Source organism: Pseudorca crassidens, chromosome 7, assembly GCF_039906515.1.
Source record: "Pseudorca crassidens isolate mPseCra1 chromosome 7, mPseCra1.hap1, whole genome shotgun sequence".
Taxonomy (NCBI): Eukaryota; Metazoa; Chordata; class Mammalia; order Artiodactyla; family Delphinidae; genus Pseudorca; species Pseudorca crassidens.
The window spans coordinates 64,734,462-64,761,120 of record NC_090302.1 but is presented as its reverse complement, the minus strand read 5'-3'; the positions used below and the strand labels follow the sequence as shown (position 1 = coordinate 64,761,120).

General features: G+C 34.2%; 2 protein-coding genes across 9 annotated transcripts in view; one reads left to right on the top strand and one right to left on the bottom strand.

The window, feature by feature from the left end:
- The window catches only part of PSIP1 (PC4 and SRSF1 interacting protein 1), a 41,829-nt gene extending 18,612 nt beyond the window's left edge, over window positions 1–23,217 (top strand). For 2 of the 6 annotated variants that reach the window (XM_067744419.1, XM_067744420.1), the window contains exons 6-16: window positions 539–601; window positions 5,257–5,353; window positions 6,746–6,821; window positions 10,663–10,891; window positions 11,829–11,947; window positions 14,703–14,758; window positions 15,359–15,429; window positions 15,648–15,749; window positions 15,854–16,067; window positions 17,544–17,655; window positions 22,880–23,217. In XM_067744419.1, the coding sequence (XP_067600520.1) occupies window positions 539–601; window positions 5,257–5,353; window positions 6,746–6,821; window positions 10,663–10,891; window positions 11,829–11,947; window positions 14,703–14,758; window positions 15,359–15,429; window positions 15,648–15,749; window positions 15,854–16,067; window positions 17,544–17,655; window positions 22,880–22,988 (1,248 nt within the window). In that variant the 3' untranslated portion in view covers window positions 22,989–23,217. Of the gene's footprint in view, window positions 1–538; window positions 602–5,256; window positions 5,354–6,745; window positions 6,822–10,662; window positions 10,892–11,828; window positions 11,948–13,263; window positions 13,590–14,702; window positions 14,759–15,358; window positions 15,430–15,647; window positions 15,750–15,853; window positions 16,068–17,543; window positions 17,656–18,466; window positions 20,037–22,879 lie in introns of those variants that run through there. The other 4 variants (XM_067744418.1, XM_067744421.1, XM_067744423.1 and 1 more) reach the window with 4 other exon arrangements.
- The window catches only part of SNAPC3 (small nuclear RNA activating complex polypeptide 3), a 44,109-nt gene continuing 40,603 nt past the window's right edge, over window positions 23,154–26,659 (bottom strand). For all 3 annotated transcript variants that reach the window (XM_067744427.1, XM_067744426.1, XM_067744425.1), the window contains one exon: window positions 23,154–23,474. In XM_067744427.1, the coding sequence (XP_067600528.1) occupies window positions 23,327–23,474 (148 nt within the window). In that variant the 3' untranslated portion in view covers window positions 23,154–23,326. The remainder of the gene's footprint in view (window positions 23,475–26,659) is intronic.

The window sequence follows — 26,659 nt, the reverse complement described above, 5'->3', positions numbered from 1 at the left end:
GGAGAGTCGCTTACTGTTTGTTAGGAATATTTTTAAAGTGAGGTATTGTTGGATGGATGTACGGGAAAGGATATTGAACCGAAGTTTTTAAAACCTAGATTTATTTCCAATTCTGTATTTGATTATCTGAGTGGGGATACTCATTTAGCCTTTCTAGGCTTCATGAAGTTGTTACTTGATCTCCAGAGTCCCGACCCTCTTAACATTCACAATCCTAAAACTGAGGATTCTACTGTAGAAAGAGTGTTTTGTAAATTTAAATAGACAAACCTCCCAGTGTACAAGCAAGTGTGACTTTTATATTTGATCTGACAGAGGAAAGCTTTTTTTTTTTAGGTGAATATACTGGTGATTACTTCCACTTTATAATGAATTAATGTTAAGACTTTTAATGTTTATAATTTCAAAGGTCAGAGAAGCAAAACAAGTTTCCATAGTACTTTTAGTGAAACGTGCTTGTGATTTTTAATTTAAGAAATTTTCTTTCAGTCGTGGCATAATTATCAATTTCATCTGTTGTGTTTTGTTTTTTTTTAAGGATGTGACTAAAGCAGTTGACATAACCACTCCAAAAGCTGCCAGAAGAGGGAGAAAGAGAAAGGTAATTCTACTGCTTAACCACAGAGATCTTAAAAGAATTTTTATTTTAGTTGAATTGAGGGAGTGTAGATAATGAAACAGTACCATTTAATTTAGACTTAGCCCTTCACTCTAAGTCCTTTAATTTTTTTAAAGGATAGGTTATGTTGTTCACTTATCAAAGCTATGTTTCTTTTCTTAGTGATACAGCACCCTTAAGTTGAATGGTATACAAAATAAAATGCACCAATTTTCATTCCTTTTAATGATGCTGTCTCAAGTTTTCTCTATAAAATGGATAATATATATACTCATAAGACTGTTGAGAGAATTAATGAGTTAATACATGTAGAATATTTATAATAAATCCTGGTACATAGTGCTTTGTAAGTGTCCATTATTATGTTGTTATTACTTTACAGCATTGTTGCATGAAATGAGAGTATGTGACAGTTTAGGACAAAGTACCTCTTATGCTTTTAATTAGTGTTTCTTCTTCCCTATGTGAAGTTTTGTTCATCACACCTTTTTCTGACCTGTTTATGTCTCAGACTGTTACTATATGACAAAGCTACAAAGAAAACAAGAGTTCAGTCTTTAAAAAAATTTTTTTTGTAGTATTCTGAGTTCAGTGGCTTTCTATTCCCTGTGGGGTGTGTGTGAAGGGGCTATGATAACTTTAACAAGATTTTAAAAGATAGGCAGAATTTTAGGCAGATGAAGGAGGAAGAGAGGAGCATGTGAGGCAATTACAGGGGCATAGGGAGAATTTTGCTTCAAGCATTTCCAGTATTGCATTTCAGTATTATCAGACCATAAAGTTTGAGGGAAACAAGTACAAAAAAACCCAATGTGTTACCCTGAAGAACTTGAACTTAGAGAAGGGGTGGGAAGCCATTGAATCATTTTAAATTTCAGGTACTTCTCTTCTTAAAGCAGTGTGAATGATGGGGATTGGACTGGAGCAGTGAGACCAGTTCACTGATAAATTCATGCAGAATTTTGGTCCTCACTTCACTGGCCCAGACAGAAAATCAGCAGCAAATAAGGAAGATAAGGTCTCTGTACTTACTGAACTTATATTTTCGTTGAGACAGACAATAAATACATAAAACAAGAGAATTAAAATGGGGAGCTATGATTGGGACTTGGTAACTAAATTATGAAAGGCCTTTGTAAAGAGTTAGCATGACATTTTAGTGGTGTAGATGAGAGAATTTTAAGACCACCTAAGGAGGTAAAGTTAATAGTTGATTGGAAGTGGGTGTGAAGTGAGGGGGAGGTATCTAGGATGACTCAGGGTGTCGGCTTGGATGACTAGATTATACACTGAGAATGTAGGAGATGTTTTGGGAGCAGAGGCATGAGGAGGAGGATGTGAAACACCTTTGAGAATTAGACTGAAGATACATATTTCTCTGACATCAAAGGGGGGAAAGGTAGAAGTTACAGTTGCAGTCTCTGACATAAAGATAGGATTTAGATAGGTAGTCAAGGGAGAAAGTTTACTGAGAAGAACGCAGAAAACCAGAATCCTGAGAGATTATAATGGCGATGAAAGGCTGCCTTGTAAAATTATTGCTGAGAATGAACTGTCAGGAGAAAAATCTAAGAGAGGATATCAAGCTGAACAAGGGAGGAGAGAATTTTAAGAATGAGGGAGTGGTTAGTAGTATCCTGATGCAGAAGGGGTCCAATAATAATTGACAATTAGGATCCCCCAGGATACCTTAAGGTCAAATGGTAAGAACAGATGAAGTAGGTTAAAGAATAAAATGTTTAATGTTGAAATTACACTGTGCTTTTGAAATCTTTGAAGGGGAGGAGAGAGAATGCAGCAACAAGGATTTGCATGGTTAAGGGAGGGTGTTAAAAGTGGAAAAATATAATAGAGGCTTTAACACTTTTTCTTTGCGAGACCAGGAAAGATCAAAGATGTGGAAAGAGTATAAAATTACTGTAAGTTAAGAATAATGCTGGGTGAGAGAAAAGGGAGGACACATTTGAGGGAATTGACTTGATGGGAAAGAGATGGACATTTCACCTTTTTTCACATTGAAGGGAAGGATGGGCAAGACTATTACAAACTTCTAGGGAGACTTGGAAATTAAGGGAATCCCTTCCTGCTGGCCTCAGTCTCTCCCTTCTCCCTCACCAAATTCAAAGCGAGACTGCATGTGTGGTGTAAGGCAGAAAGAAAGGATTGAAAGTTTATGCTAGAGAGAGAAGGAAAGGGCATGACAAAAGACAGGGTAAAGGATTAATGGATGGCTTTGAGATCACAAATGAAGTTGCATAAAATGAATGCATGTTTGTATAATGTTTTTTCAGCAGGGCTCAGCAGCAGGGAATAATAGAGCAGGGAAGGTAGAGTTTTATAGTAACTCTCTGTTGGAGATTTGCGGGACAGGTGCAGCAAAACGAGAATGCAGATGAATAGTAGTTCCATGAGGCTTTTAAGGGATGGGGGGGGGCCTTTATGTAAAGTCACGAAGGGAGTAGAGCTAGAAAGTGAGGTAACAGATGGGGAGAAAATTTGTCAAAGTCTTAGAGGTCTCAGTGAGATAAAGTAAAATATGGAAGAAATTAATCTAGAGTCAATATTTGCATTTGAGATATTTAAATATATATGAAATAACTTAATAGTCCTTTCTCTAGATAAAATATTTCTTTGAGTTAATATTTTCACGAGGAATGGTTTTGACTTGCATGATTTTGCTGTAGTAGTCAAGAATATATGTCTATGGAAGGGCTGTATTTTTGCTTCGTATAGTGTTTATTTATGGCATTAGTTATTGATGACCTTGTTACCTCTTATTGGTATCTCAAAAAGATTCATACCTGTAATTCTTATGCGATGTCATGATTTATTTCCAAAAGTTGAAAGTGTAATTGAAGAGGGGATTTTTTTGCACTGAAGAGTTCATCAGTTTGATCTGAATTTTGGAGAACTTTTGCCCTCTTAACTGCTCACCCTCCTAACTCAATAGAAGAGCTCTCATACAGTCTTGGGTTCTCAACCTTTGGTATAAAAACAGATGCCCAGCTCCCTACTCCAGAGCTATCATCAAATCAGGATTGGGGTGGGGGGTGGTAGGTGGTCTGTAAGTTCCTAAAATTGGAAATACAACTTGAGCTAATGTTTTTGAAGCAATTTTTGTAATGTTCCTTGAGAACAATTCAAGGGTTACCTTAGATGAGTTTCTTGACTTTTAATAATGCTTTGAATATACATTATTATATTGCAATTACAAAGGCAAAAATAATGTTTAAAAACTAAGAAAGAAATGGATAAATTCTCAGAAGTGGGATTGCTGAGTCAGATTTGCATATTCTGTATTGCTGATATAATGATCAGAAATGTATTACCAGTTTATTGATTTGATCACCATTAATCAATATATGAGTAATTCTCCACATTCTTACCAAAATTGGGCATTACCTCTTAAGTGTTTGCAAATCAGATTGATTAAAAGATTAAAAAAAATTTTATCAGTAAGGTTGGATTATGCAAGTTTTGGCATGATGCTTTATTGCCTTTATTTTTATTGAGGTAGTTCAGGCTGAATTCTAAATAATTGGGGGTGGGGGAGCAGCTCATAGTAGTCCTCCCATTCTTCTCTTTGCTATTTATTTTCTCTTCTATTTTTTTTAGATGTTGGGGGTAGGAGTTTATTAATTAATTAATTTATTTTTGCTGTGTTGGGTCTTTGTTTCTGTGCGAGGGCTTTTTCTAGTTGTGGCAAGCGGGGGCCACTCTTCATCACGGTGCGCAGGCCTCTCACTGTCGCGGCCTCTCTTGTTGCGGAGCACAGGCTCCAGACGCAGACGCACAGGCTCAGTAGTTATGGCTCACGGGCCTAGTTGCTCCGCGGCATGTGGGATCCTCCCAGACCAGGGCTCGAACCCGTGTCCCCTGCATTAGCAGGCAGATTCTCAACCACTGCACCACCAGGGAAGCCCTGTTTTCTCTTTTCGATTATGATGTTATGTTTGCATTTCCTTTCTAATTGGTGGTTATTAACCTTTGTTCTACTCTAATACTTGAATTGATTAAACTGATTCTCGTTTGGGGCTATTGTCTCATTACCTGGGGCATTATAGTTTGCAAAGGGTCATTGCGATTTCTTTACAGTAGTAAATCCTTCTTTATGGAAAATCAGAATAACTCCTAGGGAAGAACAGCAGATGTCTCAGTTCAAAAATAAAACATGTACATATTAACAAAGTTAAAGAATGGAAATATCAGCAACTGAATTTCTTGCCTTTTCTAACATTAATTTAGGTTGTACATCATAAGTACGCAATATAAAGTGTTAGCATTTTGAGATACTCAATGAAAGTACATTTATAAGCAGTGTGTGGCATATTACACTGTAATTACATTATACTTTAACATTTTACATCAAGAATATTCATTTTATTTTTATAAATGACTTTTTTAGGTTGAGAATATCTAAAAAGTGAGTTTTTGTTTCCTAGAATTACTTACTAGAATTATAAGCTAAATTTGAGGATATCACTCTGATGAGTTAACTGTTGAAAAATAATGAAGATCAATATATGTTATGCTTGTATTTGAACTTGTTATCCTGTAGTGGCACGTTTTTGCCATTGAACTAAATTTGGAATGCCTACTATGTGCTAAATAAGTTAATTTAAATCTTTGTGATTCAGGCAGAAAAACAAGTAGAAACCGAGGAGGCAGGAGTAGTGACTACAGCAACAGCATCTGTTAATCTAAAAGTGAGTCCTAAAAGAGGACGACCTGCAGGTAGGATTATTAATGTTTAAATAGCTGTCTTGTGATTAATATTCTAATCCATTAAAGTGTTGTACCTCAGCTACTTTGGAATAGGGGAATAGGTACTTGGTTATGTGTAATATATAAATTTCAAAGGAGATAAACATTAAGGTTTCTGCTCTTTGTAATAAAGTATTTAAATTTGAAATAACTGCTTGAGACTTTTTCATTTTCTGTTTTATCCCCATTACATTTTCCTTTAATAGCAGCAAATGAGGCTGTGGTGAGATTTAAAATCCATGAATGATGGGTTTATTTTACCTCTTACTTTAGAAATATTAAGCTTTCCAAATGGAATCATAATGAAAACAAGAGAAAAACAGCATTTGAATAATCAAAGCTATTAAATTATTGCATTCTTTCTTTATTAGGGCCTGTACAATATGCAGATGTCTTCAGCACTGCCTATTTAAAGTATTTTCCTAATTTGGCAAATAGGAAATAGTTTGGAAGGATCTGTCTCTAATACAAAGTAAAACAAAGAATATTAGCCAAGATAGAGCCAATTTTTTTTTCTACTTCATAACATAGGATTCTGTTTTCTTTCTTTTTCTTGGCTGCGTCTGGTCTTAGTTCGACACACGGGCTCTTCATTGCGGCACACGGGCTTCTCTCTAGTTGTGGTGTGCGGGTTTTCTCTCTCTAGCTGTGGCATGCAGGCTCCAGGGCTCCTCGGCTCTATAGTTTGCAGCACGTGGGCTCTCTTGTTGAGGTGTGCTAGCTCAGTAGTTGAGGCACGCAGTAGTTGCCCCGCAGCATGTGGGACCTTAGTTCCCTGACTGGGGATCGAACCCACATCCCCTGCATTGGCAGGCGGATTCTTTACCACTGGACCACCAGGGAAGTGAAGTCCCATAACATAGGATTCTTAATGAAACAGGATTAAATGAGTAATACCCCAAAAGAAAAAAAACAATTTACCTAATTTTTACTTTGGAATTTAATAGTGTAATGGATCACATTAATGGTGTTGTTAGAAAATTCAGTGAATTCTGATAACAGATTTTCAAATATGTGAGCATACATATACAAATAATACTGTAATATGTATTTGAATATAAGTGCTGCTATCTACTATAAAGTTGAATTTTGTGACATTCCTATTAAACAACGAGGGATGTTCTTTTAAGCCCTCAGCCATACTAAGGACAGATTGAAAATACTCTTGATTCACCTTTGTAAATTTTCTGCTGTTAACTCATTTGAACCACTGGAGGGGATATGACTTTTAAAACCTAAAGTAATTGTTATCTGTAATAAACTAATATTCTTAGTATATATCATTTGTAACTTTTATATGTGAGATCTACATCTTAACGGGAAAGCTGGTAGTTACAAAATTTTTTTTCCTGTGAATGTCAGCTACAGAAGTCAAGATTCCAAAACCAAGAGGCAGACCCAAAATGGTAAAACAGCCCTGTCCTTCGGAGAGTGACATGTGAGTATAATTAGTTATGCAGTAAATGAGACATTTCACTTTCAATATGTATAAATTTCTTTGCATTTTTACCAGTTTTATTTACAGGGTGTTCGTTGCTATTACTATTTTGTATTTCTAAGAATTATGGGCAAAACAGTTGAAAAATAGTTTTCATTATGTAAAAAGTTAAAATTGATAGGGAATCAAGAAAAATCTGGTACTATTATCATTTCATTAATCTAAGACATTTTCTTGTATATTAGGATATAAGATACTTGGATAATGCAGGGTAAAATGTATAATAGTTCCCTTTGTTTAAGGGAATTTTTAGACAAAGTATTTTTGAAGCAATTTCCACAAATCTTGCTCCTCCAGAATAATCTTTATTTAAAAAATAATAACACAACATTATTTTTGTAAATTTAAAGTTTTAAAGTATTTTGGAATGATAACTAGTTATTAACAAAATAATCAGTTCTTTTTTTTCTTGCCATCTTTCTTTTCCATTATGGATCTTGTTTGTGTTGGATTTTCTGGGTAGAAACTTCACCAGCAGGAATATATATTTAGACAAAGAGGGCAAAACTTTGTAGCTATTGTGTTTAAAGATTTTATAGAAAAGGCTTAAGTGAGTATGTCATTTAAGAATGGATTTTACAGTGTTTTGAATGAAAATATTTTATTGGAAATTTCAGTTATAGAAGTGTTGGTACTTTTCAGCCAATATATGTTTAAAGAGTTTTATTTTACTGCCAAGCTAGCTGTTTAAATATTCTCGAAAATAGTGGCCAAAAATTACAACATGGTTTTTACTACTATAGTGAAATTAAGAAATTAGGTACATGCAGGTGAGTTTATGTTTTTAAACATACCAAGTAAATCTCACTTATCTCCTCCGTAAGATGTCTTCTCTAATAAGGGCATCAAGCATCAAGTCTAGGATTTTATGATCAACATAAGGCCTTGATCTAGAGACTTAGGAACTGAAACACAGATTATCTGCTCCCCTCTCCCTTTTATACATGCACATTGATCTGGGAGGGATAGGGAACCATAATAAATATTCCCAAGGAGAAGATTAAGAGGCACACAGCAGTCATTGTTCCCCAGGAAATCTGTTGGGAAAATACTGTGAGATCCCCGTTTTAGATAATAAGGAATATTTCCTTGATTAGGTCCGTCCCAATTTTCCCTGAGAGTATCTTCCTAGTCCATTTCTCTCCATGGCTTTTGGCTGATTCTTGGACTGGAAAGTATTAACCCTCCTTATTAGCTGAGCAGCTTTCTTATTCTGCTTTCATACTTTACAGAGTTGGGCCCAAGATTCCTTTTTAAATCTCCATTAGTTTCTCTTAATGCAGCCTAGCGTCCCTTTTGGTAGTAATAATACTTTATTGTTAGTGTGTGTCTGTTTAATTCTAGTCAGCTTTATGTGCTGTGGTCTCACTCATAAGACTTCTCCAGACATGATTATCTTTTTATACTTAACTAAAAGCACTTTTGAGTTTATAGGTTTTCCTGAAAACCTACTCCCTGGTTTCTTTTTCATAGAACCATTTGTTCATCAGAAGGATCAAGGTATCCCAATTTGAATTCTTAAGGAAAGGCTGGCAACTTAACAACCTTGATTGGATCTTTGACTCCAGTCTTTGTCTGAATTTGAAAATCTTTTACTGGATGGAAGTGACTTTCAACACTGAAATGCATGGGATTTTTTTCTCCTTCCTCTGTTGTCCTATTATTTTTTAAACTTACCTCTTTCTTGAAGTACCCTATCAAATTTATGTTGATAACAATCAACTCAAAATGCCAATATTCTATTTTGAAACCTCTTCACCCAGAGCCACAAGTTCACTGAATAAGTTTTCTCTCCAGTTATCACAGATGACAGTTTTACCCATTGTATAATATATTAGGGTTTCAAATGCAAAGCAAGTGTCAAACGTTTTAGGTTTTGATGATGGACAACCCCAAAATACCAGTAGCTTACAATATTTATTTTTCACTTGTGCTATATGTAGGCTGGGCATTGGCTGTTATAGATACTGTCAGCTTTGTATCTGGGCAAAAACTCAGTGGAGTGTAGAGCAAAACTATATAAGCTCTTCTGAAACTTAAGCTCTCCACCATGAGAACAGCGTGTATCTGCTAGTGACAGCTTCTTTGCTGTGCGTCCTGAAATGACAAGACAGTGGATAAAGTCCAGAAGAGCTGAAACCATCTCATAATCCTCATGTGAAGTAAAAATATTTGTTATAAGCCACTGAGATATTTTGGGTTGTGTTTGCATTAATTTTTGCTATTAACATGTATTTATAATTTTCTTTATAACATTTTAATATGTTTCCTATTGTACCTTGACCTATTGAAAAGGGAATTACCACCATGAGGTCTGTTTTTCATGGAAGATGGTAAGGAGGGAGGACCATTGGGAAAAGACTTAATTGCAGCAAGCAGTGACAGTTACGTTTACGGGAGTTCTCTGCTTTGACACTGTTTTAAAAACTTTGAAATAATAATCCCATTTCTTAAAAACTTAACGATACACTTAAATCTACCTTTAAAAAAGAAAAACAGCTGCATGGTATTCCACTGTGTATGTATCATAATTCTTAAAAGTATTTCTTGTATGGATACATTTTTTTAGACATTGTCATGTGTCGTTTTGTACATGTGCAAACGTATTGGTTAGAATACACTGCTAGAAGCAGATTTACTGGGTTAAAAGGATATTTTTATTTTTAATACCTGCCTCTTTGCATAGGGGGTAACATTTTGGGGGAGGCAGTTCATCAATATCTATTAAGAGCCATGGGAATGCCTTTTATATTTGATTCTCTATTCCCATCTCCACAAAACAATCATTATTAAAATATTTGCCCCCTTGTGGAAGTATTGAATAAAGTTAAGTGATTTTACTTGCCTGCTTTTTCTTCCATTGATTAAAAGTAAAGGATGAAACCTATATAACATTTAAAAATAAACATAGCCAATGGTAGTTACGTGACAAAAAATTTCTAAAGAAATAAAGTGATTTTTTTTTTCTTTTCCAATTTAATAATCTTAAGGGTTCAAGGAAGCAGTTGTCTGGTAGGTCAGTGGATTTGGAATTGAGATATTGGGCTATTTGACCTTTTGCACCATCATTTTCTCATTCGTTAAATGGAATGGGTTGGACTAAATGATCTGGGGTCCTTTCCAGCTTTCAAATCCATTGATGTAATTACATAATATGTGTAAGTCTCAATGAAATTCCTTGAACAATTTAATATTAAGGTTAATTGGCCATATATTTTACCATTATATGTGTCAGTTGGGAGCCTTTTACATTACAAAGCATATTTCTTTAAATTTTAAAATGACCCTATTTCACCATTACGCAGTTCGATTCTGCAATTGTATTTTTCCCAGCATGGCTACTTTTATAAATATGTAGAATATGAGCTCCATAAAATCTAGGCATCTTACACATCTTATACACGGCTGTTCCCCAAAGTCAAGAACGGTACCATGGCATATGAGATAGTACTCAATATTACTTTTAAGTGAATGAGGCACATTACAAAAAACATGGAAAACAAAGGGGAAAAAAATCACTTTTCTATTACCCTAATGCCACTGTAATTTTTCTATCTTCTAACTCATATTAAAAGGATGTTTTCCTTTTATGATTGGTTGATAATGACACTCCATTATATTTTACTTAAAGATATTTAAAATTTGTTTTTAAATAAAAAACAAACTGCATGTAGCTTATTGTTATCCAGAGTACTTACTCAGTTAACTCAGAGAGGTGGCTGAATGACAAGTACTAATGATACATAAAAGATTATTTTTCATTGTTGTGCCTGTGAAATAGGGTAACTGAAGAAGACAAAAGTAAGAAAAAGGGGCAAGAGGAAAAACAACCTAAAAAGCAGCTTAAAAAGGATGAAGAGGGCCAGAAGGAAGAAGATAAGCCAAGAAAAGAGCCAGATAAAAAAGAGGGGAAAAAAGAAGTTGAATCAAAAAGGAAAAATTTAGCTAAAACAGGGCTTACATCAACCTCTGATTCTGAAGAGGAAGGGGATGATCAAGAAGGTGAAAAGGTAGAACGTTTGCATATCAAATAAAATATTTGTTCTATTTTAGTTTCCTATGTAGTTCTTAATCTTTAGGAAAGTTTCAGTATCTTTATGAAAGTCTATAAATGTGATTAAAAGTTAAAATGAATTTCTTTACCTTTCTGAATAAACTTGAATTACCTGTGTTAAAAAGCATATTTGAAACTTTATTGTACATCCTAAGTTTATCTTACCTTTTCACAATTACATGGAAATTAAATGTCACATGATAAACTTCCAGTAACCCCACCTACCTATTGACAGAAAAGGTAGGAAAGTAGCGAATTAAGCCAGATAGGTTGTGACCAGTGAAGACAGATGTAAAAAGGTACATTTATACATAGATTTTTATTATTTACCTCAATGAAATTCTTAACACTTCAGGCCTATTTAGGGTACATTTTATTGGTGGTACTTTATTTGAATACAACAGTTGTTTAGGAATTTCATTAAAGCTGTACGTTCTTTTCTGTATAAAAACACAAGTTTTGTGTATAGCCTTGGAAATCTACAGACCCAGGTTGTATAGGCCTTTCATTTATGTTCATCTAATTTATTAGTACTTCAGGACCCCAAAACTAAATTCGGTAGGTTGAGCAGGTACTTGTCAGTAAACAGGTACTGAAGTCAAAGTCATAGTACAGAGGCAAATAGCCTGAGGTACTTCATTTTAACTCATCTTAACCAAAGCATATCATTCCTATAGCAGTGCAGTAAATAGATTATAAATCCCAAAATCATCAAGGGGAAAGTTAAATTTAGATAGCAACAACATGTAATTATGAGGGTTTTATTTAAATTAGTAATTTATTCATCCCTTAAGAAAACTAGTTGCTTCTTTTCTCCCAAGATTATAATCATAGAAGCATTAGTCACTGACTTGATAGTTAACTAAAAGCATCCTAATTCTCAAATAAAACAGAAGAGAAAAGGTGGAAGAAACTTTCAAACTGCTCATAGAAGGAATATGCTGAAAGGCCAACATGAGAAAGAAACAGCAGAAAGAAAACGCAAGCAAGAGGAACAAATGGAAACTGAGCAGTAAGTATTTTCTTTTTCTAAATTTCGATTTCTTTTTTTAAGCTAGCATGAAATGTTTAAACAATAGAATCTCGTTTTCCAGACTTTCTGAAGCCTTTTAAAGAAGTGACTTTTCCAGTGTGTTAGAAAAATGTCCTCAGTATATGATAATCATGTTTCAGGCTTCATTCTTTCCTGAGTAAAGAGGATGAAATTTACTGAGATAATCACCCTGTGAATTATTTTTAATTTAAACTGAAAGTGCAGATAGGGCTTAACTGTTATAGTGGCTTTGTAGAAAATGTCCTTATCCTCTACTATTTTCTTGTATAATATTAAATAGAGAAAGATAATAAATTGGTGGAGAAGGAATGAAAGAAATACCCATATTTGTCATACCACCAGCAGCCCTCCCCCAGAAGACCAGCAAAAATAACAAAAGCACAGTTGGAAACCCAAGAAGCCAGTAAAAGAAAATTTAAAGGCTGACAGGGTTTGCATTAGATGTGTGCAATATAAATCAAGTTCAAGCTAAGAAGTTTTGATACCTGGAGACAATATACTTACCATGGGGAATTTCTTTCCCCTTTAAGTTTATTCTATAAAATAATTTTATAAGAGAGAAAATAGCAATGCCAATGATGATTAGGCTTCATGTTTATTACATTTGTTTTCCTAGTTATCTTTAGACTGTCACTTCTGAGTTCTTTCTCTGAAAGGCCTTTCTTTCTTTGTGAAGCGTCTTGCATTATTCTGACTAAACTGTTTTTTTTGTTGTTTTAGTGAGGAGGTGATTTTAAAAACATGCTCTAGGTCACTAAGACAAACTTAATAAAAAACAGTGAAATTCTTAAAACTATTCTTAAGTAATTTTGTACTTTTTTTATATATAATCTGTAAGCCGAAAGTCTTTCTTGATAAGTATAGCATTTGACCATCTGCTTTCTTAGTTTTTTTGGAGGATATATAAGCAGTTTTAGCTACTTGAGGGAGTAATTTAAAAATTGATCTAAAGCTCAGAAATGTTACTCCCTTTAATGTTAAACTTTGACCATTTATGTAAATACTAGAGTTATTTTTTGTTACCTATCCTTTCCTGTCCTTTCACTGAAAAGTTGTTGGACTGTTTGTTGCTTTTAACTTTATTGTGCTCCCCAAATTAAGATATAAAAATAGCTGTTGCTTAGTAAATCTAGCCCAACCCTTCTTCAGTATCTCAGTTAATCTTTATGTGTTTCAATTTCTTTTTGAATGTCCTCCGAATGTAACTTTCTCAAATTCTAATATTTGTGTTTTCTTTCCTTCTCCTGTTATTACAAAACTTTGTACTTGGACAGTTTTGCTCTGTAAAGCATTTCAGATGCAGCTTGTATGAAATGCATTATGCAAAATAAAGTTTATTGTATTGTATTCCCAGCCAAACAACATGTAATCTACAGTAATAAAAAATATATCTCATTTTGGGCTCAAAGCATTAATCCAGTTACTGAAAAGAGAATACAAGTGGAGCAAACAAGAGATGAAGATCTTGAGACAGACTCATTGGACTGAATTTCCCCCTCCCCCCCCTTGATGGAAGAATGTTCCAGATTCTAAATTGAGGACTTCATTAATGGCATTATTACTGTGTTAATGATTGTTAAAAAACATTTCCTGTAAGATACACACTACATACTAAGGTCGGCCATCATTCCTGTTAAAAAAGTTTTTTACCAAGCTTAAAATGAAGCTTTGTGTTTGAAAGTTATAATAAGCTCAGATGAAGATGGTGGTTGTACATTATTTCATTTAGAAAATATAAAAATTCATTTTGTTTTGAAGCTAGGTGTTAAACTGGAGTAGCTACTATACCCCCAGAGAATGGGGCAGTTGTGCCCTTCCCCTTGACATTCCTTTGTTGTTCAGTTCTTTAGAAGATTAATCATTGTTTTTTAATCCTGAGAGATTAAACAGTAGACTTGTTAAGAAAACAAAAATGAAACTGTAACCAAAATTTTAAAATAAAGTTTTTTAAAAAAAATACCTGATTTTTAGATATTTTTTTGTTCTTGTCTATTTCAATTGGTTTATTATAATAGGGCCCGAACTCCCAAGTCAAGGTACTAGAAATTATTAAGAATTCATTTTTAAATGGTTATTTTTGTGATTTACAGTAAAATGGTACCTTTTCATTTGTGAAATGGTATGTAAATGTTAGTGAATGTCATTTAAGTTTGATATTTTGGCACAAAAAAAATCCCACACCATTTTAATCTAGTAGTATTATAAACAGTCTATTTAACCTTGAAACTAACTTTGAACCCCTCAAATTATCTACCCTTGGGAGATGTGGGAACAATTAAATCAGTCTATTTTGACGTGCTATTTTAAAAAATAATTGTGATGTAGAATTCATGAAACATAGGCATTCTCTTCCCACTATGGCCTGTTTATCCACTGACCCTAAAGTTGGTCTTTTAACATTTAACACAGTATTGTTGGAACAAAATTTCACCGAGGCAGCCATTAAAATTTATTTGTAATGCCACTGTAAAATTAAATTGTTAGATTACTTTAGCATGTTAATTTTTACGTTTTGAGTTTTGCTTATATTTATACTAATTAATACTAATGTGGCATTACCGAGTTCTAAAAATTACAGTCAATTCCTTGTGATCTAGGCCACTGACTATTTTAAATAAAAAAAATTTTAACTTTTACATAAGGGATTGTGGGCATTTGGTAACCAGTCACAAAGTTCCAATGTTTTTGAAATATTTGTGTTAACATTTGATAGGCAGAATAAAGATGAAGGAAAGAAGCCAGAAGTTAAGAAAGTGGAGAAGAAGCGAGGTTAGTTATTTCACTTTCTAAGATGTATAAAATTGTATTCTACACAGAAAGGAAGTTTTACAGACACTTAACTGTATAGGTTTTGAAACTGGTCATTTTATGTTCTTATCCTCCAAGTACACATTTCACATCCCTAATGGATTCTATATACCTTGCATTGTTTTTAAGTGTTATCAGGTGAACTTGCTAAGGAGTCATGTTTATTATTTTACTGCTCAATATATGATGAAGTCAAATTTTTATAACATGGCCTAAAGCTAGATGTTTTACAATTTCTGACAAATCTAGTTTCAGATGGATTTTTTAGTTTTGGTTAAATGTGTAAGGATGAAGCAGTGCCTTAAGGATTGCAGAAGAGGAGTTATTGGATGCAGACTGGTTTTTTTTAGCAACATGCAGCTAGATGGTGATTCTTTGCTTATATGATGAATGTTGGTTTCCTAAATACTAAAAATGGCAGATAACTTCTTAATGATGTAGGCAGATTACAAAGAACATTTTTATAAATTTACCAAATCTTTCCATTATACTTTGCTTAGATTATACAAAAATACTGGTTTTGGAAAATCTATTTACTGTGTTTCACATTTTAATTTATAGAAACATCAATGGATTCTCGACTTCAAAGGATACATGCTGAAATTAAAAATTCACTCAAAATTGATAATCTTGTAAGTGTTTAATACCTCATTTAAAAATACAGTGCTGCTTTTATAGCTTCATATTTTATTTTCTCACATGATTTTATAAGTGTGTAAATTTGAGATAACAGACTATTACTGGTTATTTTGTACTGCCTTGTTATTTGAGATTTTAAAAGTAATCTCTAGAAATAGATTATATGGGTTGTGGTAATTAACAGTTACGAAATTACTATTTTGTCATGAAGGATGTGAACAGATGTATTGAGGCCTTGGATGAACTTGCTTCACTTCAGGTCACAATGCAGCAAGCTCAAAAACACACAGAGATGATTACAACACTGAAAAAAGTAAGTGATCTTGAGTCATGTGGATTTTTAAAATTTCCTCATTATCACCACTTCATTAAGTAACATTTAAAAAATTAAGAAAATTATATGTTTTGTTTTCTCAGATACGGCGATTCAAAGTTAGTCAGGTTATCATGGAAAAGTCTACAATGTTGTATAACAAGTTTAAGAACATGTTTTTGGTTGGCGAAGGAGATTCTGTGATCACACAAGTGCTGAATAAATCTCTTGCCGAACAAAGACAGCATGAGGAAGCAAATAAAACCAAAGATCAAGGGAAGAAAGGGCCAAACAAAAAGCTAGAAAAGGAACAAACAGGTATGTGGTAACTGTTCGCTGGAACTACTTTTAAAAAATGGCTTCAATATTTAATCCTATTAATACCTTATCTATATTGAATGATGAGAAAGTGTCATAACGCCCTTAGCAGAACATGATCAGCCTTAGCTTCTGGGTTTCTTTTTCATCAAGTTTAAATTAGTAGTAGTAGTCGTTGCTATTCTTTTTCCATTTAAATTAGGAAACATTTCTAACCTACACAGATAGTCGAGGGAAATGAACTTCCCATGTCCCCATCACTCAGCTTCTGCAGTTATCAATACATGAGCATTGCTTTTTTATATCCCCATCAAGTTTCTCTGTGACACCCCTGAAGATTACTTTGAAGCAAATTCCAGATACACTATTTCAATCATAAATATTTTAGGATGTATATATGACAGACGCCTAAAACAGAATCCATAGTTACAGGCATACCCCACAGGTTTGGTTCCAGACTACTGTAATAAAGTGAGTCACATGAGTTTTTTGGTTTCCCAGGGTGTATTAAAGTTTTTTACCCTATACTGTAATCTGTTAAGTGTGCAGTAGGATTATGTCTAAAAAAACAATGTACATACCTTAATTAAAAAAATACTTCGTTGCTAAGAAAATGTTAACAAATCTGAGCCTTCAGTGAGTGAGTCATGAGTCATAGTAGTAACATCAAATATCACTTGACCACAGATCACTATAACAAATATAACAAGAGTCAAAAAGTTTGAAATACTGTGAGAATTACCAAAATGTGACACAGAGAAGTGGAGTGATCAAATGCTGCTGGGAAAATGGTGCTGATAAACATGCTTGATGCAGGGTTCCCACAAACGTTGAATTTGTAAAAAAAAAAAAAAAAAAAAAAAAAAAAATGCAGTATCTACGAAGCACAGCAAAGTGAAGCGCAATAAATCGAGGTCTGCCTGTACCATTAGCCACTTTCCCCAAAATTAGCAGCTTCCCCAATTCCACGGTACTAAAACATCTTAGCAGCAACTGCTTAAAGTAGAAAAAAAATGTTCCAAAGGAGTTGAATTTTGTTTACTCACTTATTAGGGAATGATATAGGTCTCCTTAGAGATTTGTTAATGAAATAATATTTACCGGGAAGCCCTCATCATTTTGTCATAAGAGACGAAATCATGTTAATTAACTACTTTGCCACGTTTTGTTGTTAAATACAAAATCTTACTGTGATTCACACTGCTTTTTCTAAGAACTAGAATAAATCATAATGCTCCAAAGAGTTGTACCACCCTTTCGTGTTCCTGATAACAGTAACAAATGGAATAATCAGATTAGTAACCTACTTCTTATATGGATAGATATATGTCGTAACCCCATTTCTTATTGTGCCTTGTCTACCCAAAGGATTACAATGTAATTTCAAATAAAATACAGTATTAGAAACTTTGGGACTATGTTTTATTTTTGATTTTGGGTCTCTCTAACAGTTTTTCCATTGAAATCTTTATAAAGGTTCAAAGACTCTAAATGGAGGATCGGACGCTCAAGACAATAATCAACCACAACATAATGGAGACAGCAATGAAGAAAGCAAAGACAACCACGAGGCCAGCAGTAAGAAAAAGTGAGGACATGTTTTAGTGGGTTGTGATGTATGTTTTAATTTTTAAATCACATTGCTGTTCCAAGATTATTTGTGTAAGGGATTTATTTTCATCACTCACTTCCTGAATTCAGGATTCAAGACGCGAATTAAAATGGCCAAGCCGTAAAGAAACTTCGCTTGAAACTAATATGCCACTGTATTCAAGGGAATAGAGCAAGGCAGGACTCCTGTTAAAAAAAATAACTATTCCTTGGACTTCTTCCACTGATAGTACCTTTAATAATGACCCATGTCCATACTTCTTGAATTTTGACAGGATACAGAAATTAGATCTAGAATCATAGGCTGTGTTGTATTATCATACCCACTCTAAAATAACTAGGTATGTAACCGTAGTTATCCAAATCTTGGTTTGTCCACCGTACACTTTACGGACTTGGAATCAAGCATCCTTTAATTCTGAAATTCAGGGAAATCTTGTCCGTGTGTATATTACCCTCTCTTCTTAAGATGTATAATATGTTGGTATCACAGGTATAACACTTTCATGTTCTTTAAAGAGAATTCATTTTAAAGCTGGAAATGGTGGGAAAGGGCCTGGGCCATGATGCTTCCCTGAGTTATTTTGCTTGATGTGCATATTACTTTGTGAAGAAGACACAACATGGTAAAATAAAATTTTGGACATAAAATAACAATTAATAATAAGTCACGGAAAAAATTCTTTCGGTGATTTTCAAAACAAATGCACAGACTTAATATCTTTTTTCCTCCTGAGGAAAAAATCCTAACCCCAGTTGTCACACCTTTCTTTCCCCCTTTTCTTTAGGCCATCCAGTGAAGAGAGAGAGACTGAAATATCTCTGAAGGATTCTACACTAGATAACTAGGTTGACATACCTGGAATATAAAGAACATTTGAGAAGTTTGTAATGGTTTTCATTCGAAATATTTAGACTGCTGAAAGTTTTAAATTTTTATAAGCATAGGTTTTGATGTTTAAAACTTGTTTTGAGGGAGAAATCTCCTTATCTTTGTTTAAAAGTGACTAAACATTGCTGATTGTACTTGTGCAGTATTAACAGCTACATTATACAGTAAATGTGAGGGAAAGTCCATTTTAGGAAATGTTAAACTGCTTTTCCAGACATTGGTTGTAGTATATTTTCAATTAGTGTGTGTATGTAATTGATAGTAGAAAAAGGTTACATTTTTAAAACTGCTACTTGTATAAACCTTTCCTCTTTTCCCAAATACTGTGGGTTTTGTGCATAGTTTTTACAAATCTTGGATTTACCAGACTGTCTTTTCATTGTTTGTGGGTTTTGTAGAAGTTAATCATTTTTACGGTAGATAAAATGTTACTTCTATACAAGTATTCACTCCCTCCCTTTTATCAAAAGTTAATTTTAATCGCAGTCTACATTGTGCTACATTATCCTGCTGCTTTGTAACAATGTGTGGTCTGTATGCCTTTTTGTATGACAACTAGATATCCAACTGACGTTGAACTGTTCTACGGGGTACAAAACTCATGTTAACTTTTGAAGGTAATTTAGTTTTGTGGCTGGGAATTCAGTGAAGTCACATGAGTTTCCTGCAGCGTGCAGGAGTATATATAGGAATGAATCTGGCTTTAGGGTTCAACCATTTAAGATCCTTTACAGGCACTAGTAGCTGAAACTGAAAACTAAATGATAAAAGTTTATTTTTGAGAAATGTCTCGAGTTTCTGAATTTTTTAAAAAGTCACACATTAAAGAAGAAGTCACTAAGTATTTTTTTAATTGGAAAAAATGCAATCCATAATACTTTTGCAGTAAATAAAAGTAAATACTATATAAGGAAACTAACCCATTTGAAAACATGGCTATACCAGAAGGGAATTTTTATTTCTATGTCATACATGTGACAGGATTGCAAAAAGTGGAAACACAGTAGACAAAAGTAAAGGAGTTGTCTGTATATTCATGGATACGGACTAAATCAGGGTGAACCAAGGTTAACACAAAATTTAAGGGTAACTTAGCATTTCTAAGGTATTTTGAATACTAGGTCAGTTGGTGGTTTGCAGTAGCTTAAAAAGACACTTCTCATGTTTAGAAACTGAATATGGGGAAAAGGCTTAATTACCAGTGTTTGCATGTGACATGCATCTTATGCTTTGACCTCTCGAGTAATTGTTTTCATCTACAGATGAAAAGTTTGAAACATTTCAGTAATTGGGAGTTTTGCTTTTGAGAGGTCTTACAATGGAACTAGGACCCACTGTTTTGAGGGAACTCTTGCTATTATAGCTGTTTGGTCCTTAATACAATTTAAATTTGGACAGATTTATTCTAGTTAAGCCATAAGTGTCAACATGTAAACTTGTTTTGATTAAAGAATTTTTCTATCAAAGTCTACTAGTATATTACTTCTTTACCATTTATAAAACTGTGCTGGAATTCTGGATTTGTTTCCAAGAGAGTATACTTGGTCATAGAAACTGTATTATTTGGGGACACAGGGTTACTAAAACATAAGCTCAAAATGCTAAAAATAAAGGAAATGTTATCTTTTGGTTTACCCTTCCTTTTTTTTCGGTGACCCAAAGGATCTATATAGTTTTACCAAGAAACCACAAACTATTCAAATGCTGGAGAGAAATATAGTAGCATTCTGATTATTTATGTCTGCTTTTATGGGCTGACCTTGCTCTAGCCAGTTGGTTCATGTAGCGTTAAAACACTGTTGCCTTCTCTTTACCCTCATTTCAAGAAAAAAATTTTTTGTCATAGGTTGATTCACAGATAACTACTATTCTCAGAACTCTTAAGAAAAAGTCAAATAAACAGGTATCAATTTTCGGGAGCACTGGCTCAATTTAAATTTGTATTTGACCAAAACTACATAGCTGAACAAGCCAGTAAGAGATACTTTAAATGAGATAGCCAGCCCCAACCCAAACGTACTTTTTTTAATATATAAGCAACATCTCTTGTGATTTTTTTTTTTAACCATCAGATAACATTTAAAAGAGTAAGTTACACATGACTTGGCAGAATCAGTTGTTGCATGTTTTCTCAGCTGCTCTAGACAAATTTCAGCTGTATCATCTAAATTGGAGAACCTGAAACAGCTTGACTGGAATGATTTCAAATAGTAGGATGACAGATTTTATCCAGTTTTTGCTGACACATTGATTGTAGCGTACCCATACACACTTACCTGGTTAAAGACGTCAGGTCAAGATCAGGTCTGCCATCTAATCCTGTACAAGAGCAAAGGCTTTTACAGGGCTCTGTGAGGGCTTCACTAATACAACTTATCCAGAGAAAGGATCTATTGGAAATAGCAAACCCATAATTACATATTAAGAAATGGAGAAGCTGCTATATAGTCCAAAAATGTGTTTACATATTTATGCCGTGTAATTTTCCAACCTCAGAGATGACAGAGGCACTGAAATTTGATTGGGAGAAAGGTCAAATTATCCTTAAAGGATACTGAAGCCTAAAATAGGCATTGCTTTTCTAGGTAATCATTTTGTGCCTGTCCATCCACTAGTATATCAAAATTTCATTCATTTCTAACTACAGAGGACGTTGACTAATAAGTTCATAACATTTTCATATTTGGCTTCTTTAGATAAAATGTTGACTGTAGTTTGTCATGTGTTTAAAACTGAATTTTACAGCTACAAAATCCCTGATTCAAGACATCTTAAATATGCCTACTTCAAGTTAGGGGTTTCTTTTGAGCTCAGCATAGTGGGAGACCTGTATAACTGATATGCAATACATTGGCAAGTTCTGAGAATAGTATGGTAGGCCTTTAGACCTCACCAGGAAATGATAATAGAAAGGTATCCGAGCCTTTGTAACTTTGGTGAAGAAGTTAACCTTAAGAACCAGCAGAAGAATAATCTCAAAGAAGAACAAAATAAGAATTTCAATAGCAGTAATGTTTTAACTGACAGCCTTCTTTGCCAGTAAAATAAATTGATTGGTGGGACGCATGGATTAATGCTGCTTTATGACAATCCACTTTCTGGAATTTGCTGTTTTGAGATATGAAATGATGAAAATAAAAGTAAACAGTCCCTTGCATACTAATGGAAGACCTATAAGGAATGCAGTTTAAAAATAAAGGAAGCAAAAATTCATTTTTACCTGTGGAACTTTAAAGAATTAGATAAATCTTTGGTTTTCCAGCAGGATTTTCAATCTGTTCTAATTCAGCATCATTGGAAACATGAAAGTAAACATGTAGGCAATAACAGCCAGCCAGCCATGGAGGGACCTCTTATTTCCTTATGCTGATTTTCTGGTGTATTGACTGAATCGGTGAATATGACCACCGCTAGAAACAGGTCCTCGTCTTCTACAAACCAATCGACTTAATTGACTTATGTGGCATTTAAGTCCATAAAACATTTCACTGTCAACCTTTTAAACACACAGTCTTTTAGGCTTCATCAGTTTTTGATTTATATAGTAAATGTTCTTAGCCATCCAGGGAAAGCGGAATCCAGCCGAATTTAAATATAACCTAGAAGAGAGAACGCGAAATTTAAGTGCAACACATTTAAAGTGTTTAATTCTGTTTAATATTTGTCCAGCATTCCTAAAAGTATTAAACAGAATTAAATTTTCCACCAATAAAGATTGCCAGAAAACGTTTCAATATAGGTAGCTACAATTTTCTCTCATGGATCTAGACCTCAGAATTTATCAAAGTTGCCCTTTGGTCCAGAATGAGAATAGGATAACTAGAGTATCATAACCAGAAGAATGAAGAGCTGGGATAGAAAAACAATTGTGTTCTTGCATACAGGATGCTGTGTATTATTGCCTAAGAATCGTGATCCACAGCTAGCAATCCAAAGGATCTTGATTTCCCATGTCCATTCATTGGTCATATTAGATAAAATCTATTCCTTTAAATCATGAAAATGTTAAATTGACATACATTTTAAACTAACAGCATTTGTGATTCCAAAACTTCCGGTCAAGAAAGGAAGCTTCAGTTTAAGTGTTATTTCTGTAAGGTATGAGTGTATACTCAAGATCTTTATACATTCGTTATTCGTGTAGTGAGTCTTTCTGAAGTGTTAAGTGTGCCTAGTTTCTACCAAAACAAAACCTAACCTAACATTACAAAAGCGCTCAGTGTAAGATTAAATTACACAATAGCTACTCTTAATATTGTATTTATTAAATAAGCTGCTTTTATTAACTTCTCCCTCATTTTTATTACAGATATTTGGAGGATCTTTACCTTGGAAGCCTCATGGTACAAGGTGTAGCGCTCACATTCTTCAAAGAATTTTCAAAACACTTCCATCACTTGATGTATAATGATAGATGAGCAAAAAGCCCTCTGGACAAAGAGTGAATAGGCATACTACAGACTGGGAGAAAACCAGAATACTTGTATCTGACAAAGGATTTGTACGCAGGATACATAAAGCACTCCTACAAATCAATGAGACAACTCAAAAATGGGCAAAAAAGCACTGAATAAAAACTATGCTTTGGAATATTAAAATAATTTAATATATTTCAAAACATTTAAATACATTCAAGTTGCTTAATAAGACCTGTGATTTGAACTTTCTTTGCTGGGGTGGTAACTTCAGCTGATGGTCTCAGGTAGATCCTGCTCCTCGTGGCATTTCTTGGAAGTAAAGGGTACACATTTTGATATTAACTAAAGGTTCCAGGATCAACATAAGGATAAGCGAGGAATTCCCCCAGTTTGTTGCCTTCTGAATCATAGTGGAGCATTCGGAAGCAAACATCACAAAAGAAACATGGGTCCTCTGGTGCAAAACTGTCATTGTTCGTCACCCATCTGTAGTTAAAAAAGATGTATATTATTATAATCGACTTTTTCATGCTTTAATATGCTGCAGTAGTTATGACCTGTAATAATATGTATACATAACATTCCCACTATTGCCTTATTTTTGCTTATTTATATAGTACTTTATATAATTTTGTATACACATGTATACATAAGACATATCACTACCAATACCCTACAAGGCAAAAGGACAACTACATTCTGAAAGACTTCTCCTTAAAGTTAAGTGGAAAAGAATGTAAATTCATACTTGAAAGCATCACATACTTGCCATGACATACCTATCCTTCAAATAACTGTTAACATAAACACAAATGTTTTCTTCTAATAGGCCATCTTGAAAATGCGTAATATTAGATATACTACAGGTTTGATAAACTTTTTGCTTAATCTTTCTAACTGGTAAATTAGTACTGGTTAACTTGAAAACTCCAGCTTTTATTTTTTTTAACATCTTTATTGGAGTATAATTGCTTTACAGTGGTGTGTTAGTTTCTGCTGAATAACAAAGTGAATCCGCTATACATATACGTATATTCCCATATCCCCTCGCTCTTGGGTCTCCCTCGCACCCTCCCTATTCCACCCCTCTAGGTGGTCACAAAGCACCCAGATGATCTCCGTGTGCTATGCAGCTGCTTCCCACTAGCTAGCTATTTTACATTTGGTACAAATCAATGCCACTCTCTCACTTCGTCCCAGCTTACCCTTCCCCCTCCCCGTGTCCTCAAGTCCATTCTCTATGTCTGCGTCTTTATTCTTGTCCTGCCCTTAGGTTCTTCAGAACCATTTTTTAGTTTTTAGATTCCATATATATGTGTTAACATACGGTATTTGTTTTTCTCTTTCTGACTTAGTTCACTCTGTATGTCAGACTCTAGGTCCATCCACCTCACTACAAATTTCGTTTCTTTTAATGGCTGAGTAATATTCCATTGTATATATGTGCCACATCTTCTTTATCCATTCATCGTCGATGGACACTTAGGTTGCTTCCATGTCCTGGCTATTGTAAATAGTGCTGCAATGAACACTGGTACATGTTTCTTTCTGAATTATGGTTTTCTCAGGGTATATGCCCAGTAGGAGGACTGCTGGGTCGTATGGCAGTTCTGTTTTTAGTTTTTTAAGGAACCTCCATACTCTTGTCTATAGTGGCTGTATCAATTTACATTCCCAACAAGAGTGCAAGAGGGTTCCCTTTTCTCCACACCCTCTCCAGCATTTATTGTCTGTAGATTTTTTGATGATGGCCATTCTGACTGGTGTTAACTCATTGTAAAAACTCCAGGTTTTTAACCTAGAATTTAGGATTAAAATGTTACAGAGTGTATACAAATGGGAATATGGGCAACATTATTCAAATGAGATTTTGGTTTTTGACCTGAAATGTCACATTAAGTGAAAATGACATTTTTCAGTCTATCTGAATTCTGCACCCCATGGAATGTTTTGACATCCCCTGATTTCCATTTCGATCTGATAACTGATCTATCATGTTTTCCTATTGATCATTTAGAAAAGCATACTGTGAATATATGCAAATCAATCAATGTGATACACCGTATTAACAAATTGAAGGATGAAAACCATACGATCATATCAATAGATGCAGAAAAGGCTTTCAACAAAATTCAACACCTATTTATAATAAAAACCCTCCAGAAAGTAGGCAGAGAGGGAACTTACCTCAACATAATGAAGGCCATATATGATAAACCCACAGCCAACATCCTCCTCAATGGTGAAAAACTGAAACCATTTCCACTAAAATCAGGAACAAGACAAGGTTGCCCACTCTCACCACTATTATTCAACACAGTTTTGCAAGTTTTAGCCACAGCAATCAGAGAAGAAAAAGAAATAAAAGGAATCCAAATTGGAAAAGAAGTAAAGCTGTCACTGTTTGCAGATGACATGATACTATACATAGAGAATCCTAAAGATGCTACCAGAAAACTACTAGAGCTAATCAATGAATTCAGTAAAGTTGCAGGATACAAAATTAATGCACAGAAATCTCTTGCATTCCTTTACACTAATGATGAAAAATCTGAAAGAGAAATTAAAGAAACACTCTCATTTACCACTGCAACAAGAAGAATAAAATACCTAGGAATAAACCTACCTAAGGAGACAGAAGACCTGTATGCAGAAAACTATAAGACAATGATGAAAGAAATTAAAGATGATACAAACAGATGGAGCAATATACTATGTTCTTGGACTGGAAGAATCAACATTGTGAAAATGACTATACTACCCAAAGCAATCTACAGATTCAATGCAATCCCTATCAAACTACCAATGGCATTTTTCACAGAACTAGAACAAAATATTTAACAATTTGCGTGGAAACACAAGACCCCGAATAGCCAAAGCAATCTTGAGAAAGAAAAACGGAGCTGGAGGAATCAGGCTCCCAGACTTCAGACTATACTACAAAGCTACAGTAATCAAGACAGTATGGTACTGGCACAAAAATAGAAATATAAATCAATGGAAAAGAATAGAAAGCCCAGAGATAAACCCATGCACATATGGTCACCTTATTTTTGATAAAGGAGGCAAGAACATACAATGGAGAAAAGACAGCCTCTTCAATAAGTGGTGCTAGGAAAACTGGACAGCTACATGTGAAAGAATGAAATTAGAACACTCCCTAACACCATACACAAAAATAAAACTCAAAATGGATTAAAGACCTAAATGTAAGGCCAGACACTATCAAACTCTTAGAGGAAAACAAAGGCAGAACATTCTATGACATAAATCACAGCAAGATTCTTTTTGACCCACCTCCTAGAGAAATGGAAATAAAAACAAAAATAAACAAATGGGACCTAATGAAACTTCAAAGCTTTTGTACAGCAAAGGAAACCATAAACAAGACGAAAAGACAACCCTCAGAATGGGAGAAAATATTTGCAAATGAAGCAACTGACAAAGGATTAATCTCCAAAATTTACAAGCAGCTCATGCAGCTCAATATCAAAAAAAAAAAAAAAAAAAAAAACCCAATCCAAAAGTGGGCAGAAGACCTAAATAGACATTTCTCCAAAGAAGGTATACAGATAGCCAACAAACACATGAAAGGATGCTCAACATCACTAATCACTAGAGAATTGCAAATCAAAACTACAATGAGGTATCACCTCACATCGGTCAGAACG